The sequence below is a fragment of the Panulirus ornatus genome, chromosome 58 (assembly GCF_036320965.1).
Source record: "Panulirus ornatus isolate Po-2019 chromosome 58, ASM3632096v1, whole genome shotgun sequence".
Classification (NCBI taxonomy): domain Eukaryota; kingdom Metazoa; phylum Arthropoda; class Malacostraca; order Decapoda; family Palinuridae; genus Panulirus; species Panulirus ornatus.
The window spans coordinates 13232002-13245392 of NC_092281.1; the positions used below are offsets into that span (position 1 = coordinate 13232002).

General features: G+C 39.3%; 1 protein-coding gene across 1 annotated transcript in view; it reads right to left on the reverse strand.

Moving 5' to 3' along the window:
- Positions 1 to 3143: 3143 nt before the first annotated feature.
- The window catches only part of LOC139766541 (heat shock 70 kDa protein 14-like), a 29483-nt gene continuing 19235 nt past the window's right edge, over positions 3144 to 13391 (reverse strand). The window contains exons 8-11 of the mRNA XM_071695335.1: positions 11480 to 11692; positions 9682 to 9849; positions 4343 to 4404; positions 3144 to 3302 (exon numbers count right to left, since the gene is read on the reverse strand). Of these exons, the coding sequence (XP_071551436.1) occupies positions 3221 to 3302; positions 4343 to 4404; positions 9682 to 9849; positions 11480 to 11692 (525 nt within the window). The 3' untranslated portion in view covers positions 3144 to 3220. The remainder of the gene's footprint in view (positions 3303 to 4342; positions 4405 to 9681; positions 9850 to 11479; positions 11693 to 13391) is intronic.

Below are 13391 nucleotides of genomic sequence, written 5' to 3' on the forward strand. Positions count from 1 at the left end.
AGGATATTCCCTCAAAGGCCCAGTCCTCTGTTCTTAATGCTACCTCGCTATCGTGGGAAATTGGCGAATAGTATGAAAGAAAGAAAAAAGTCTGTGTATGAATATGTATGTATATGTGCGTGTATGGGCGTTTATATATAGAGTAGATGGGTCATTTTCCATCTGTTTCTTGGCTCTACCTCGCTGATGTGGGAAACAGTGATTAAGTATAATAATAATAGTACCCCAGAGGTTTCACTTACCCTGGTTCAGTCCATTGACAGCACACATGGACACAGTTTACCACATCGTTCCAATCCACTCTATTCCTTGCACGCCTCTCACCTTCCTTATGTTCAGGCCCCAATCGCTCAAAGTCTTTTTCACTCCATCCTTCCACCTCCAATTTGGTCTCCCACTTCTCCTTGTTCCCTTCAACTCTGATGCTTATCCTCTTTGTTAATCTTTCCTCGCTCATTCTCTCATGTCCAAACCATTTCAACAAACCCTTCTCTGCTCTCTCAACCACACACTTATGATTTCCACACATCTCTCTTACCCTTTCATCACTTACTCGATCAAACCACCTCACACCACATATTGTCCTCAAACATTTCATTTCCAACACATCCACCCTCCTCCATACAACTCTATCTATAGCCCATGCCTTGCAACCACATAACACTGTTGGAACTTTTCCTTCAAACATACCCATTTTTGCTTTTTAAGATAATGTTCTCTCCTTCCACACATTCTTCATCGCTCCCAAAACCTTTGCCCCCTCTCCTACCCTGTGACTCACTTCCGCTTCCATGGTTCCATTCACTGCTAAGTCCACTCCCAGATATCTAAAACACTTCATATCCTCCAATTTTTCTCCATTCAAACTTACATCCCAATTAACTTGTCCCTCATCCTTCCTAAGCCTAATAACCTTGTTCTTATTCACATTTACTCTCAACTTTCTCCTTTCACACTATTTTTCCAAACTCAGTCACCAACCTCTGCAGTTTCTCCCCCGAATCATCCACCAGAGCTGTAACATTAGTGAACAACTGACTCACTTCCTTGGCCCTCTCATCCACGACAGACTGCATACTTGCCCCTCTCCCCAAAACTTTTGCAGTTACCTCCCTAAAAACCTCATCCATAATGAAATTAACCATGGGGACATCATACACCCCTTCCGCAAACCAACATTTACTGGGAACCAATCACTCTCCTCTCTTCCTACTCATACACATGCCTTACATTCTTGGTAAAAACTTTTCATCTCTTCTAGCAACGTAACTTCCACTCCATATACTCTCAAGACCTTCCACAAAGCATCTCTATCAACCCTGTCATATGCCTTCTCCAGATCCATAAATGCTTCATGCAAATTCATGGTTTTTTCTTTTTCAAATATTTCTCACACATTCTTGAAAGCAAACACATGATCCACACATCCTCTACCACTTGTGAGACCACATTGCTCTTCCCCAGTGTGATGCTCTGTACATGCCTTCACCCTCTTAATCAATACCCTCCCATATAATTACCCAGGAATACTCAACAAACTTATGCCTCTGTAGTTTGAACACTCACCTTTATCCCCTTTGCCTCTATACAGTGGCACTATGCATGCATTCCTCCAGTCCTCAGGCACCTCAACATGGTCCATACATACATTGAATATCTTTACCAACCAATCAGCAACACTGTAACCCCCTTTATTAATGAATTCCACTGCAATACCGTCCAAACCCACCGCCTTGCCAGATTTCATCTTCCACAAAGCTTTCACTGCCTCTTCTTTCTTTACCAAACCATTCTCCCTGACCCTCTCACTTCGCACACTACCTAGCCATGAGAAGAGGAATCTTGAGAGGCAAGTGTTTTGGGAGCAGCTGAGTGAGTGTGTCAGCAGTTTTGATGTATGACACCAGGTATTAGTGATGGGTGATGTAAATGTGAAGGTAATAATGTCGCAGTTGAGGGTATAATTGGGGTTCGTGGGATATTGTGTTATGAATGGAAATGGTGAAGGGCTTGTGTGATGGAAAAAGACTAGTGATTGGGAATAGCTGGCTTAAAAAAAGGAATATACTTAGGTATACCCATGTTAGTAGGAGAGATGGTCAATGGTCCCAGCTAATATAATTACTACTTCTACCCTAGCTACTATTTTACTGCTCCTGTTATTTTGCTTAATGGCAAGGCTAGCACTCACTGCAGGAAAATCTAGTTTAAAAAAATGAGGTGTGTGAGTTAAGTATTGTCAAGTGTTATGTGTGACATGGAGAGATTGCATGTTTGTGGACAGAATGCCAGCAGTGCATGTGTGAATGAGGCAGAAAGGAAAGAAAAAGCTACCTGGGTCAAAGGAGTGCAACTTGACAACTACAGAAGTCTGGCTCACTATGCAGCCATCACTAATCCTCCTAATACCCAGGCAGGTAGTACCTTCCTGGTCAGTGGCTGCCTACCAATTTCCTTACTATCTTGTAAAAACCTCTCAATACATCCAATAATTTTTCGTGACTCCATGTATTTATAGTATTTTCCACAAAGCTTCTCTGTCAACCCTATTAAACTCTTTCTCCAAGTCCACAAATATGACATATAATTCACTCTCAGTCTCATGAGTATTTTCAACTCAAATTCTTTAAAACAAAATCTGATCCACGCAAACTCTACCTTTCCTGAAGCCGCACTGCTCCTCCCTTGTCAGATCTGCATATTCTCAAGCACCACTCTCCCATACAATGTAAGAGGTATACTGACCAGAAGTATATCTCTACATCCATTTTCTCACCTTTCCCTTTATATTATTGCATTATATGTGCATTCTGGCAGTCGTTAGGTATCTCACCTTGGGCCACACACGTTAATTAGCCTCACTAACCAATCAACATGATTTTCACCCCTTTCTAGAGTTGGTTTCTCATAAAGCTTATAGGCTGTACTTTGTTCAGTGCATGGAATCTGACTGAACTCAATGCTTTTGTCCATTACAAATATATACCAGGTACAAATATATCACAATCTTTAATTTTCACATCAAGAGTCTTTACAGAAAGATTTTCATTCATTACATCAAATATTAAAAACCATCATATAAGTATATGATTATAAGACATATTATAAACATTTCATTGGAAAACAGATGAATGAAACAATGATTTTAGTAATTAAATTATTTATTACACTGTCTAAAAAGGGAATAATAGAATGCTTATTCAACTAATGGTCACTAGCCTCAACTTCTTTCAGACTCGATGATAAATGAACGATTAATTTTTGCTTCTGGTTCTTGCAACAATACATGGAGACTGCCATCACTGTAAAGAAATGAGTCAAAATTAGTTAATACTTTATCAACAAAACAAGTCAAAAGAAAGGACACAACGTACCTGACAAATATGTTTTGGGAAGCATCTTTATCTCAAGGATTTAGTGTTGCTGTCTCTTATCATCCACGGCAGGGTTGGGTTAGGGACCTAAATTCTGAAAATAAATCCACAAAAAGTTTTTGTTGCCTCAGACAGATGTGACATGCCTGTAATTGCTCTCAATATGAGATGCAACTTCATGTGGGTGAGTGAAATGTGAAAGGAATGTAAGGAAAGAAAGTTACAAGTCTTAAAATGGAAAAATTAGCTTTGTGTAAGACAAGGTTAAGAGGTAGTGGGACCTGTAAGTGGAATGTGAAGGGTGTGAAATCAGGCTTGTAATATGACACTGACAGTTATTCGAGACAAAGCATGGGGATGTTAATGAAGAACGAATCATTTAAGATGTTTGTCTGCAAAGTATCAATTTAAAATTATTCTATGAGAAATTCATATGTGACAGGTTTAGAATTATTGTAATGGATGCATATGCATCATGTAATGGGTGGAAAGAAGAATATACTGATATTTGCTAGAAAAACTTGAAAGGCAGTGGATTATTACATCCAGGGAAAAACATGTGATGAGTGGCTTGATGGATGGTTAAGAAATGACTGAATCCCTTTAGATGCCCAAAAAGGATACTTAATGAGAGAAAGAGGGTGTGTAGAACAGATTCATGCACCTGGAGTAGTAGTGGAGAATTTTTTGGAGAAAAAGGAAGTTGATACATTAACAAATTTCAGGAAAGCATATGATTAAATGAATAGGATAACTCTCTTAAATATAAAGCATTGAGATAATACAATTAATGAGACAATACACTTGTGGAGAAATACAGATGTGGTGAGAAAATATACAGATGTGGCGAGACATTACACATAAAAGTGAAACAACACACACGTGGTGTGACAATACGCATACAGTGAGACAATACACATCCAGTGATATGACACACATGCAGAGAAAATACACATGTAGGGTCATACCTTTTTAAATGAAAATCCAGTTTGATGAACTTCGACTCAGAAGTCAGACTAGTGACATCCACCTGTGAAAATAATACATATTATAATGGACAGAATACAATGCCTTTGATGTTTAGATAAGACTGTATACCATTTGGAGGACCACCTCTTAAAGATTCTAAGCATGGTTTTCAATGAAATCACTCATGTCTGACAAATCTGCATGATTACTTTAATAATATAATGAGCATGTATGATGAGAGCAGAGCAGCTGATGTAATCTATCTAGATTTCTTATATGGATTTGATAAGGTTCTACACTGAAGGCTACTAACTAAAGTTAAGTCACATGGTATAGATAAGGTTGTATTTCAGTGGTTAGGAAATTGGTTGAATGGCCATAAACAGTGTTGATTTATGTTCAAGCCTGAGAATGGTTAGACAGAACAAGTGGTATGACAAAAGGATCAGTCTTAGGACCAGCTCCCTTTCTCATACATATTAATAATAATGGGCTTTATTGTAAGATATCAAATTTCATAGATAGTAAAGTGGGAAATAAGTCTGCTACAAAAACAATATCTGTAGCTTTAAACGTACACTGACAAACTGATAAACTGGGCTTACAGGTGGCAAATAAATTCTAATTAGATAAGTGCAAAGTTTTACACATCTATCTATATCCATATCTCTGATGCCTGTTCCCTTCACGAACTCCCTCTAGGATGTGGCCATGGCAAAAGTCTCCATAACTGGTGAACTTGGGAGCCACCTCTTAGCACAATGTTATTTTAACACATCAATAGTAAAAATGAATACTTCTGAACTACAAGAGGTAAATGGGGAAAAAGACTTGGATGTAACAACCTCTGGTGATCTAGAACCATGTATGCAGTGCACAGAAGCAGTTAAAAAGGTAACTGAAATTCTTAGATTTTTAGGTAAATTCATAGAATTTGAATCCAAGGAAATTTTACTTTCTCTTCACAAGTTACCAGTGTGACCCCACATTGAATACTGTTTTCACTTTTGGTCACCTTACTTGAAAAAAGTCATAGATAAAATGGAGTGAGTCCAAAGTTGAGCTAACTACATAATACCTGGACTGAGACACAAATGACAGCTGACTACACAACTTGAATCTATTCAGTTTAAAAAAAAAGAAATTTAAGAGTTGATCAAATATAGGCATTGAAAATTATCAAAGGCTTCATTAACCTTGATCTAACAAGCTACTTACTTAATAGATTGTCTGATTTCATCTGCAGTAATGGTTACACACTTAATAGATTGTCTGATTTCATCTGTAGTAATGGTTACACACTTATCAGCACACATTTTGCCTCGAATGAGGCAAAATACTTTTTCTTCAAAAGGAGTGATGATATATAGATTGATTTACCAATAAGAGCAGTAAAAAGTAGTATCATAGATACATATACAAACAGAACTGATAAAAATTTTGCTTACAATCCACAACTAACATTTTTTGTGCTTTCTGAGTTAGATGAAAAGTTTTTAGCATTTTTCAGTTTTAATATCTGTCCCGCTTTAACCACAATGATCAATGAGTTTCATATCTCTAACTATATCACAAAGAATTTCAAAGGGGCAAAGTGGTCTACTGCTGTTTGAATTCCTTCATATTCCCTTGGTAACATCTCCAAAGAGGAGCTTGTTCATAATATCAAACTGTATCTCCATTCATCTTATCCAAAAAGTGAAACTATAAAGCAAAACCTGAGAACTTATTATGTATAATGACATATTGTAATATACCTATTTGTACTATATGGGGAGAGAGTTTTGCACACTTTGGGTCCCATCTTTTAAAAACTCTCTACAATCATTAAACTTCTTAAATTTAAGTATGCTGTCTCAATTAATCATGTACTCGCCAGTCATTCTATTCCATTTACCCTCTATTCTAACACTATAAAACCACTTTTTTACATCTTCAACAACTTTCTTGCTTAATTTCCTTTGATTGCTCTAACCCCACATTTCTCAATGAGCTGTTAACTGTCCATGTCGTCAATCTGTTTTAAAAACTTTAAAGTTGTAATCTGCCCACCCCTCACTCTTCTCTTTTCCAAGGTAAGCAAATTTAAAGCCTCTAGCCCTTCCCTGTAACTAAGCTCTCTTAATTCTGATACCTTATTTGTTGCCCTACATCTGTTACATCTATGTGCTTCTTTAGGTGCAGTGGCCAAACTTGAAAAGCATATTCTAATTTTGGCCTTATGTAGGATATGTACAGCTTCCTATATATTTCCTTAAGCTTGAAAGCTATTCTTATATCTGACTGCAGACAGTTTGTCTCAATAACTATTCTCCTAATGTGAGACTCTAACAAAAAGTTAAGGATGATGTCGACTCCTAAGTTCTCACACACAGAATACTGAAGTTTATTTCCTTCAACATAATCATATTAAGGGCTTCTTTCACTTTGTCCCATCATATCTACTTTACATTTACTCAGATTGAATATCATCAATCATGTATCACACCAACTTTGGAGTGTGTTTAGGTTCCCATGTAAGTTGGTGAAATTCTCCTCTCTTTTCACTTTTCTCATGACCTCTGTAATATCTGCAAATATATTTAGGTGGTGAGAGTAAGTGAGCTTGGGAAGGAGACCTGTGTGAAGAAGTATCAAGAGAGACTGTGTACAGAATGGAAAAAGGTGAGAACAATGGAAGTAAGGGGAGTGGGGGAGGAATGGGATGTATTTAGGGAATCAGTGATGGATTGCGCAAAAGATGCTTGTGGCATGAGAAGAGTGGGAGGTGGGCTGTTTAGAAAGGGTAGTGAGTGGTGGGATGAAGAAGTAAGAGTATTAGTGAAAGAGAAGAGAGAGGCATTTGGACGATTTTTGCAGGGAAAAAATGCAATTGAGTGGGAGAAGTATAAAAGAAAGAGACAGGAGGTCAAGAGAAAGGTGCAAGAGGTGAAAAAAAGGGCAAATGAGAGTTGGGGTGAGAGACTATCAGTAAATTTTAGGGAGAATAAAAAGATGTTCTGGAAGGAGGTAAATAGGGTGCGTAAGACAAGGGAGCAAATGGGAACTTCAGTGAAGGGCGTAAATGGGGAGGTGATAACAAGTAGTGGTGATGTGAGAAGGAGATGGAATGAGTATTTTGAAGGTTTGTTGAATGTGTCTGATGACAGAGTGGCAGATATAGGGTGTTTGGGTCGAGGTGGTGTGCAAAGTGAGAGGGTTAGGGAAAATGATTTGGTAAACAGAGAAGAGGTAGTAAAAGCTTTGCGGAAGATGAAAGCCGGCAAGGCAGCAGGTTTGGATGGTATTGCAGTGGAATTTATTAAAAAAGGGGGTGACTGTATTGTTGACTGGTTGGTAAGGTTATTTAATGTATGTATGACTCATGGTGAGGTGCCTGAGGATTGGCGGAATGCTTGCATAGTGCCATTGTACAAAGGCAAAGGGGATAAGAGTGAGTGCTCAAATTACAGAGGTATAAGTTTGTTGAGTATTCCTGGTAAATTATATGGGAGGGTATTGATTGAGAGGGTGAAGGCATGTACAGAGCATCAGATTGGGGAAGAGCAGTGTGGTTTCAGAAGTGGTAGAGGATGTGTGGATCAGGTGTTTGCTTTGAAGAATGTATGTGAGAAATACTTAGAAAAGCAAATGGATTTGTATGTAGCATTTATGGATCTGGAGAAGGCATATGATAGAGTTGATAGAGATGCTCTGTGGAAGGTATTAAGAATATATGGTGTGGGAGGAAAGTTGTTAGAAGCAGTGAAAAGTTTTTATCGAGGATGTAAGGCATGTGTACGTGTAGGAAGAGAGGAAAGTGATTGGTTCTCAGTGAATGTAGGTTTGCGGCAGGGGTGTGTGATGTCTCCATGGTTGTTTAATTTGTTTATGGATGGGGTTGTTAGGGAGGTAAATGCAAGAGTTTTGGAAAGAGGGGCAAGTATGAAGTCTGTTGGGGATGAGAGAGCTTGGGAAGTGAGTCAGTTGTTGTTCGCTGATGATACAGCGCTGGTGGCGGATTCATGTGAGAAACTGCAGAAGCTGGTGACGGAGTTTGGTAAAGTGTGTGGAAGAAGAAAGTTAAGAGTAAATGTCAATAAGAGCAAGGTTATTAGGTACAGTAGGGTTGAGGGTCAAGTCAATTGGGAGGTGAGTTTGAATGGTGAGAGGCTGGAGGAAGTGAAGTGTTTTAGATATCTGGGAGTGGATCTGTCAGCGGATGGAACCATGGAAGCGGAAGTGGATCATAGGGTGGGGGAGGGGGCGAAAATTTTGGGAGCCTTGAAAAATGTGTGGAAGTCGAGAACATTATCCCGGAAAGCAAAAATGGGTATGTTTGAAGGAATAGTAGTTCCAACAATGTTGTATGGTTGCGAGGCGTGGGCTATGGATAGAGTTGTGCGTAGGAGGATGGATGTGCTGGAAATGAGATGTTTGAGGACAATGTGTGGTGTGAGGTGGTTTGATCGAGTAAGTAACGTAAGGGTAAGAGAGATGTGTGGAAATAAAAAGAGCGTGGTTGAGAGAGCAGAAGAGGGTGTTTTGAAGTGGTTTGGGCACATGGAGAGAATGAGTGAGGAAAGATTGACCAAGAGGATATATGTGTCGGAGGTGGAGGGAACGAGGAGAAGAGGGAGACCAAATTGGAGGTGGAAAGATGGAGTGAAAAGGATTTTGTGTGATCGGGGCCTGAACATGCAGGAGGGTGAAAGGAGGGCAAGGAATAGAGTGAATTGGAGCGATGTGGTATACAGGGGTTGACGTGCTGTCAGTGGATTGAATCAAGGCATGTGAAGCGTCTGGGGTAAACCATGGAAAGCTGTGTAGGTATGAATATTTGCGTGTGTGGACGTGTGTATGTACATGTGTATGGGGGGGGGGGTTGGGCCATTTCTTTCGTCTGTTTCCTTGCGCTACCTCGCAAACGCGGGAGACAGCGACAAAGTATAAAAAAAAAAAAAAAAAAAAAAAAAAAAAAATATTTAGGTATGAGTCCAAACCTTCAGGTAAGTAATTTACATAGATCAGGAAGCATAATGGTCCCAGAACAGAGCTCTCTGGTACTCCACAGGTTACCTCACCCTATGTAGAAAAGGCTCCCCTGATATGCATTTTCTGTGATAATCTTCAATCCATTGAAGGAGGTTCCACCTTATTTCTGTAGTGATCCAGCTTCTCAATCAGCCTCACATGTGGTAAAGTGTTCAAAAACGTGTCATAGTTGTAGAGGTAGAAAAAAAATACTATTGCACACTAAAAGGGATTACACATCATATCTACTTTCAGTACAGAATTTGGCCTAATATCACACCCTACAGAAACTGAACCAAGATAATGTTGCATACTCTTCACATACCTGAACTAGTACGGTCTCTTCTTGTGGTTCTTTTATTGCCTCTTCTGCTTCATAAATAACTAGTGAGCAAGTGTTGAGGACAGGAGATGGGAGGGCCAAATTTAAACTCTGATGAGAATGGGTGGCTGTTCCTCTACTGAACACACATTCACTTTCACCACCAGAAACCTAAAAAATAAAATGAGAATGTTTAAAAACTAGTTAGATAACTATGCTATCCCTAAGGAACCCTTTTTAGAGCCCCTCTCTAGCTTCAAAGCTGCACACCAAGTGGAATAAAGCTAAAGTGGACTTCTTCGGAGAGGGAAGATTCCTGACAGTACAGTACTCCTTTCTGTTCTCTAGTGATGGTACAATCCTGGCGACAAGAATGGATGAAGGCAGCAATTATGAAAATGTACATGTGTATATATGTCTGTGTATGTATATGTATGTATACATTGAAATGAACAGGAGGGGGCCAAGTGAGGATATTCCCTCAAAGGCTCAGTCCTCTGTTCTTAACGCTACCTTGCTAACACAGGAAATGGCTTACTTTCTATGGTTTACCCCAGACACTTCACATGCCCTGGTTCAATCCATTGACAGCACGTTGACCCCGGTATACCACATCGTTCTAATTCACTCTATTACTTGCATGCCTTTCATCCTCCTACGTGTTCGGGCCCCAATTGCTCAAAATCTTTTTCACTCCATACTTCCACCTCCAATTAGGTCTCCCACTTCTTGTTCCCTCCACCTCTGACACATTTATCTTCTTTGTCAATCTTTCCTCACACATCTCTCTTACCCTTTCATTACTTACTTGATCAAACCACCTCACACCACATATTGTCCTCAAACATCTCATTTTCAACACATCCACCCTCCTCCGCACAACTCTATCCATAGCCCACGCCTCGCAACTATATAACATTGTTGGAACCACTATTCCTTCAAACATACCCATTTTTGCTTTCCGAGATAATGTTCTCACCTTTCACACATTTTTCAACGCTCCCAGAACTTTCGCCCCATCCCCACCCCGTGACTCACTTAAGCTTCCATGGTTCTATCCACAGCCAACTCCACTCCCGGATATCTAAAACACTTCACTTCCTCCAGTTTTTCTCCATTCAAACTCACCTCCCAATTGACTTGACCCTCAACCCTACTGTACCTAATAACCTTGCTCTTATTCACATTTACTCTTAACTTTCTTCTTCCACACACTTTTCCAAACTCAGTCACCAGCTTCTGCAGTTTCTCACATGAATCAACCACCAGCGCTGTATCATCAGCGAACAACAACTGACTCACTTCCCAAGCTCTCTCATCCCCAACAGACTTCATACTTGCCCCTCTTTCCAAAACTCTTGCATTCACCTCCCTAACAACCCCATCCATAAACAAATTAAACAACCATGGAGACATCACACACCCCTGCCGCAAACCTACATTCACTGAGAACCAATCACTTTCCTCTCTTCCTACACGTACACATGCCTTACATCCTCAATAAAAACTTTTCACTGCTTCTAACAACTTTCCTCCCACACCATATATTCTTAATACCTTCCACAGAGCATCTCTATCAACTTTATCATATGCCTTCTCCAGATCCATAAATGCTACATACAAATCCATTTGCTTTTCTAAGTATTTCTCACATACATTCTTCAAAGCAAACACCTGATCCACACATCCTCTACCACTTCTGAAACCACACTGCTCTTCCCCAATCTATATATATATATATATATATGTGTGTGTGTGTGTGTGTACGTGTGTGTGTGTGTAAATCATAATTTTTTCTTACCATACAGAATATAGAAGTGGCTAAGGCTGGGACCATGGAGGAGGAAGTTTGAGTATTACTTGGTTGGCCTAGCAATAGTGCTGCTTCAGTGGATGCACCTGCAGCTAGCACCTCATCAGGAGGCAAAGTACATAAGAACTCTGCATGAGGAAAGGCTTCTCCCACAAGCTGCTGCAAACGAGGGATTTTGGCTGAACCACCAGTCAGAACCACCTGTCAGATAATACCAATTATCAATGGTAATCTTTTTGAAAAAAATTATTTCTTCATTTATTCAAACATTTTCAGCACTTTTCACATTTACCATATCATAAAATCAATGCTTCTTAAATTATCACCCTATCAGTTCCCAATTATGTACTCTTGAGTATATAATGATGTGTCAGTTATAACATCTGGGAATTAGGGTGCAGACTTTGACAATGACATGGAAGCCTTTGCAGTAATGAAAGGGTTGAGAAAAAAGAGTTTTGAAGACAGAAACAATTTTTCTACATTGTTAGAGTATTTTGTTAAGAGAAGAGGCTATCATATCTAGATGTTAGGGTAGAGGACTTTATTCGGAGCAGAGGCTGTTTGTACCCTGACTTCATTGTGGTAGAAGATTTTATTTGGAACAGAGGCTGTTGCATGCAGATGTTACGGGATAGGAGTTTGTTCAGAGCAGAGGTTGTTCTATCCACATGCTGTGAAGATAGAGAATATTGTTCAGAGCAGAGGATGCTGTACCCAGATGTTGTTAAGGTACAAGATTTTTCTCAGACTACAAGATGTTGTATGTATATGTTGTTAGGACAAAAAAATGTTCTTTAGAGCAGAGGTTGTGTTATCCAGACGCTGTTATGTCACAGAATGTTGTTCAGAGTCCCTTCCGCCCAAATGTTGTTAGGGTAGAAGGTTTTGTTCAGAGCAGAGGTTGTGTTATCCAGATGCTGTTATGTCAGTGAGTGTTGTTCAGAGTCTGTTCTGCCCAAATGCTGTTAGGGTAGAAGATTTTGTTCAGAGCAGAGGTTGTGTTATCCAGATGCTATCATGTCAGAGAATGTTGTCCAGAGTATCTTCCGCCCAAATGTTGTTAGGGTAGAGGATTTTGTTCAGAGTAGGGTCTATTGTATCCAGATGTTATCTGGGCAGTGAATGTTGTTAAAAGCAGAGGTTTTTGTTACTATGAGTTGTTAGAGTAGAGGATTTTGTTCACTGCAGAGGCAGTTGTATCCAAATGTTGCTAAGACAGAATGGTGTTTAGAGCATGGTCTTGTATCCAGACACTATGAGGGTATAGGATTTTATTTAGAGTAGTTGTACCACATGTTGTTGGGAGAGAAAATTTTGTTCAAAGCAAAGGCTGTGGAATCAAGATCTTGTTAGTGGAGAGGATTTTGTTCAGTGCTGAAGTTGTAGTATCCAGATGTTGTTGGGAAGGAGAATATTGTTCAAAGCAAAGGATTTTGATACAAGAGAGGATTTTGTTTAGTGCAGAGGAGACAGAATATATGAAGAACCATGAAAGGTAATACAGTCGAGAAAGGACAGAAAGATAAATGATAAGTTATATATGACAACAAAGAAGTTACAGAGTTATTAAATCTTCAAAAATACCATAGAACATACCAAAATAAATCAGACAGTAGTATATGACAGCCTAACCAAGAAGCTAGTACGAATATTCAGTTTATTACCATAAGCCAAAAGAAACATGCATGGAACAACTTCAGACACATTTAAATGCATACATCACAATTATTTGGAATCAGTCCCAGATGAACCTAAGAGATAAGAAGTAGTAGGCTGGAAAATTAGGTAATGGTAGTTGGTAGGAACACAAGGTAAAAGCCTCTGAAAATACTCTATGATATGTGTCCTCTGCCATTGGCCCACAAAGAGTGAGGCACAAAAGGATAAAGGAGTTCCC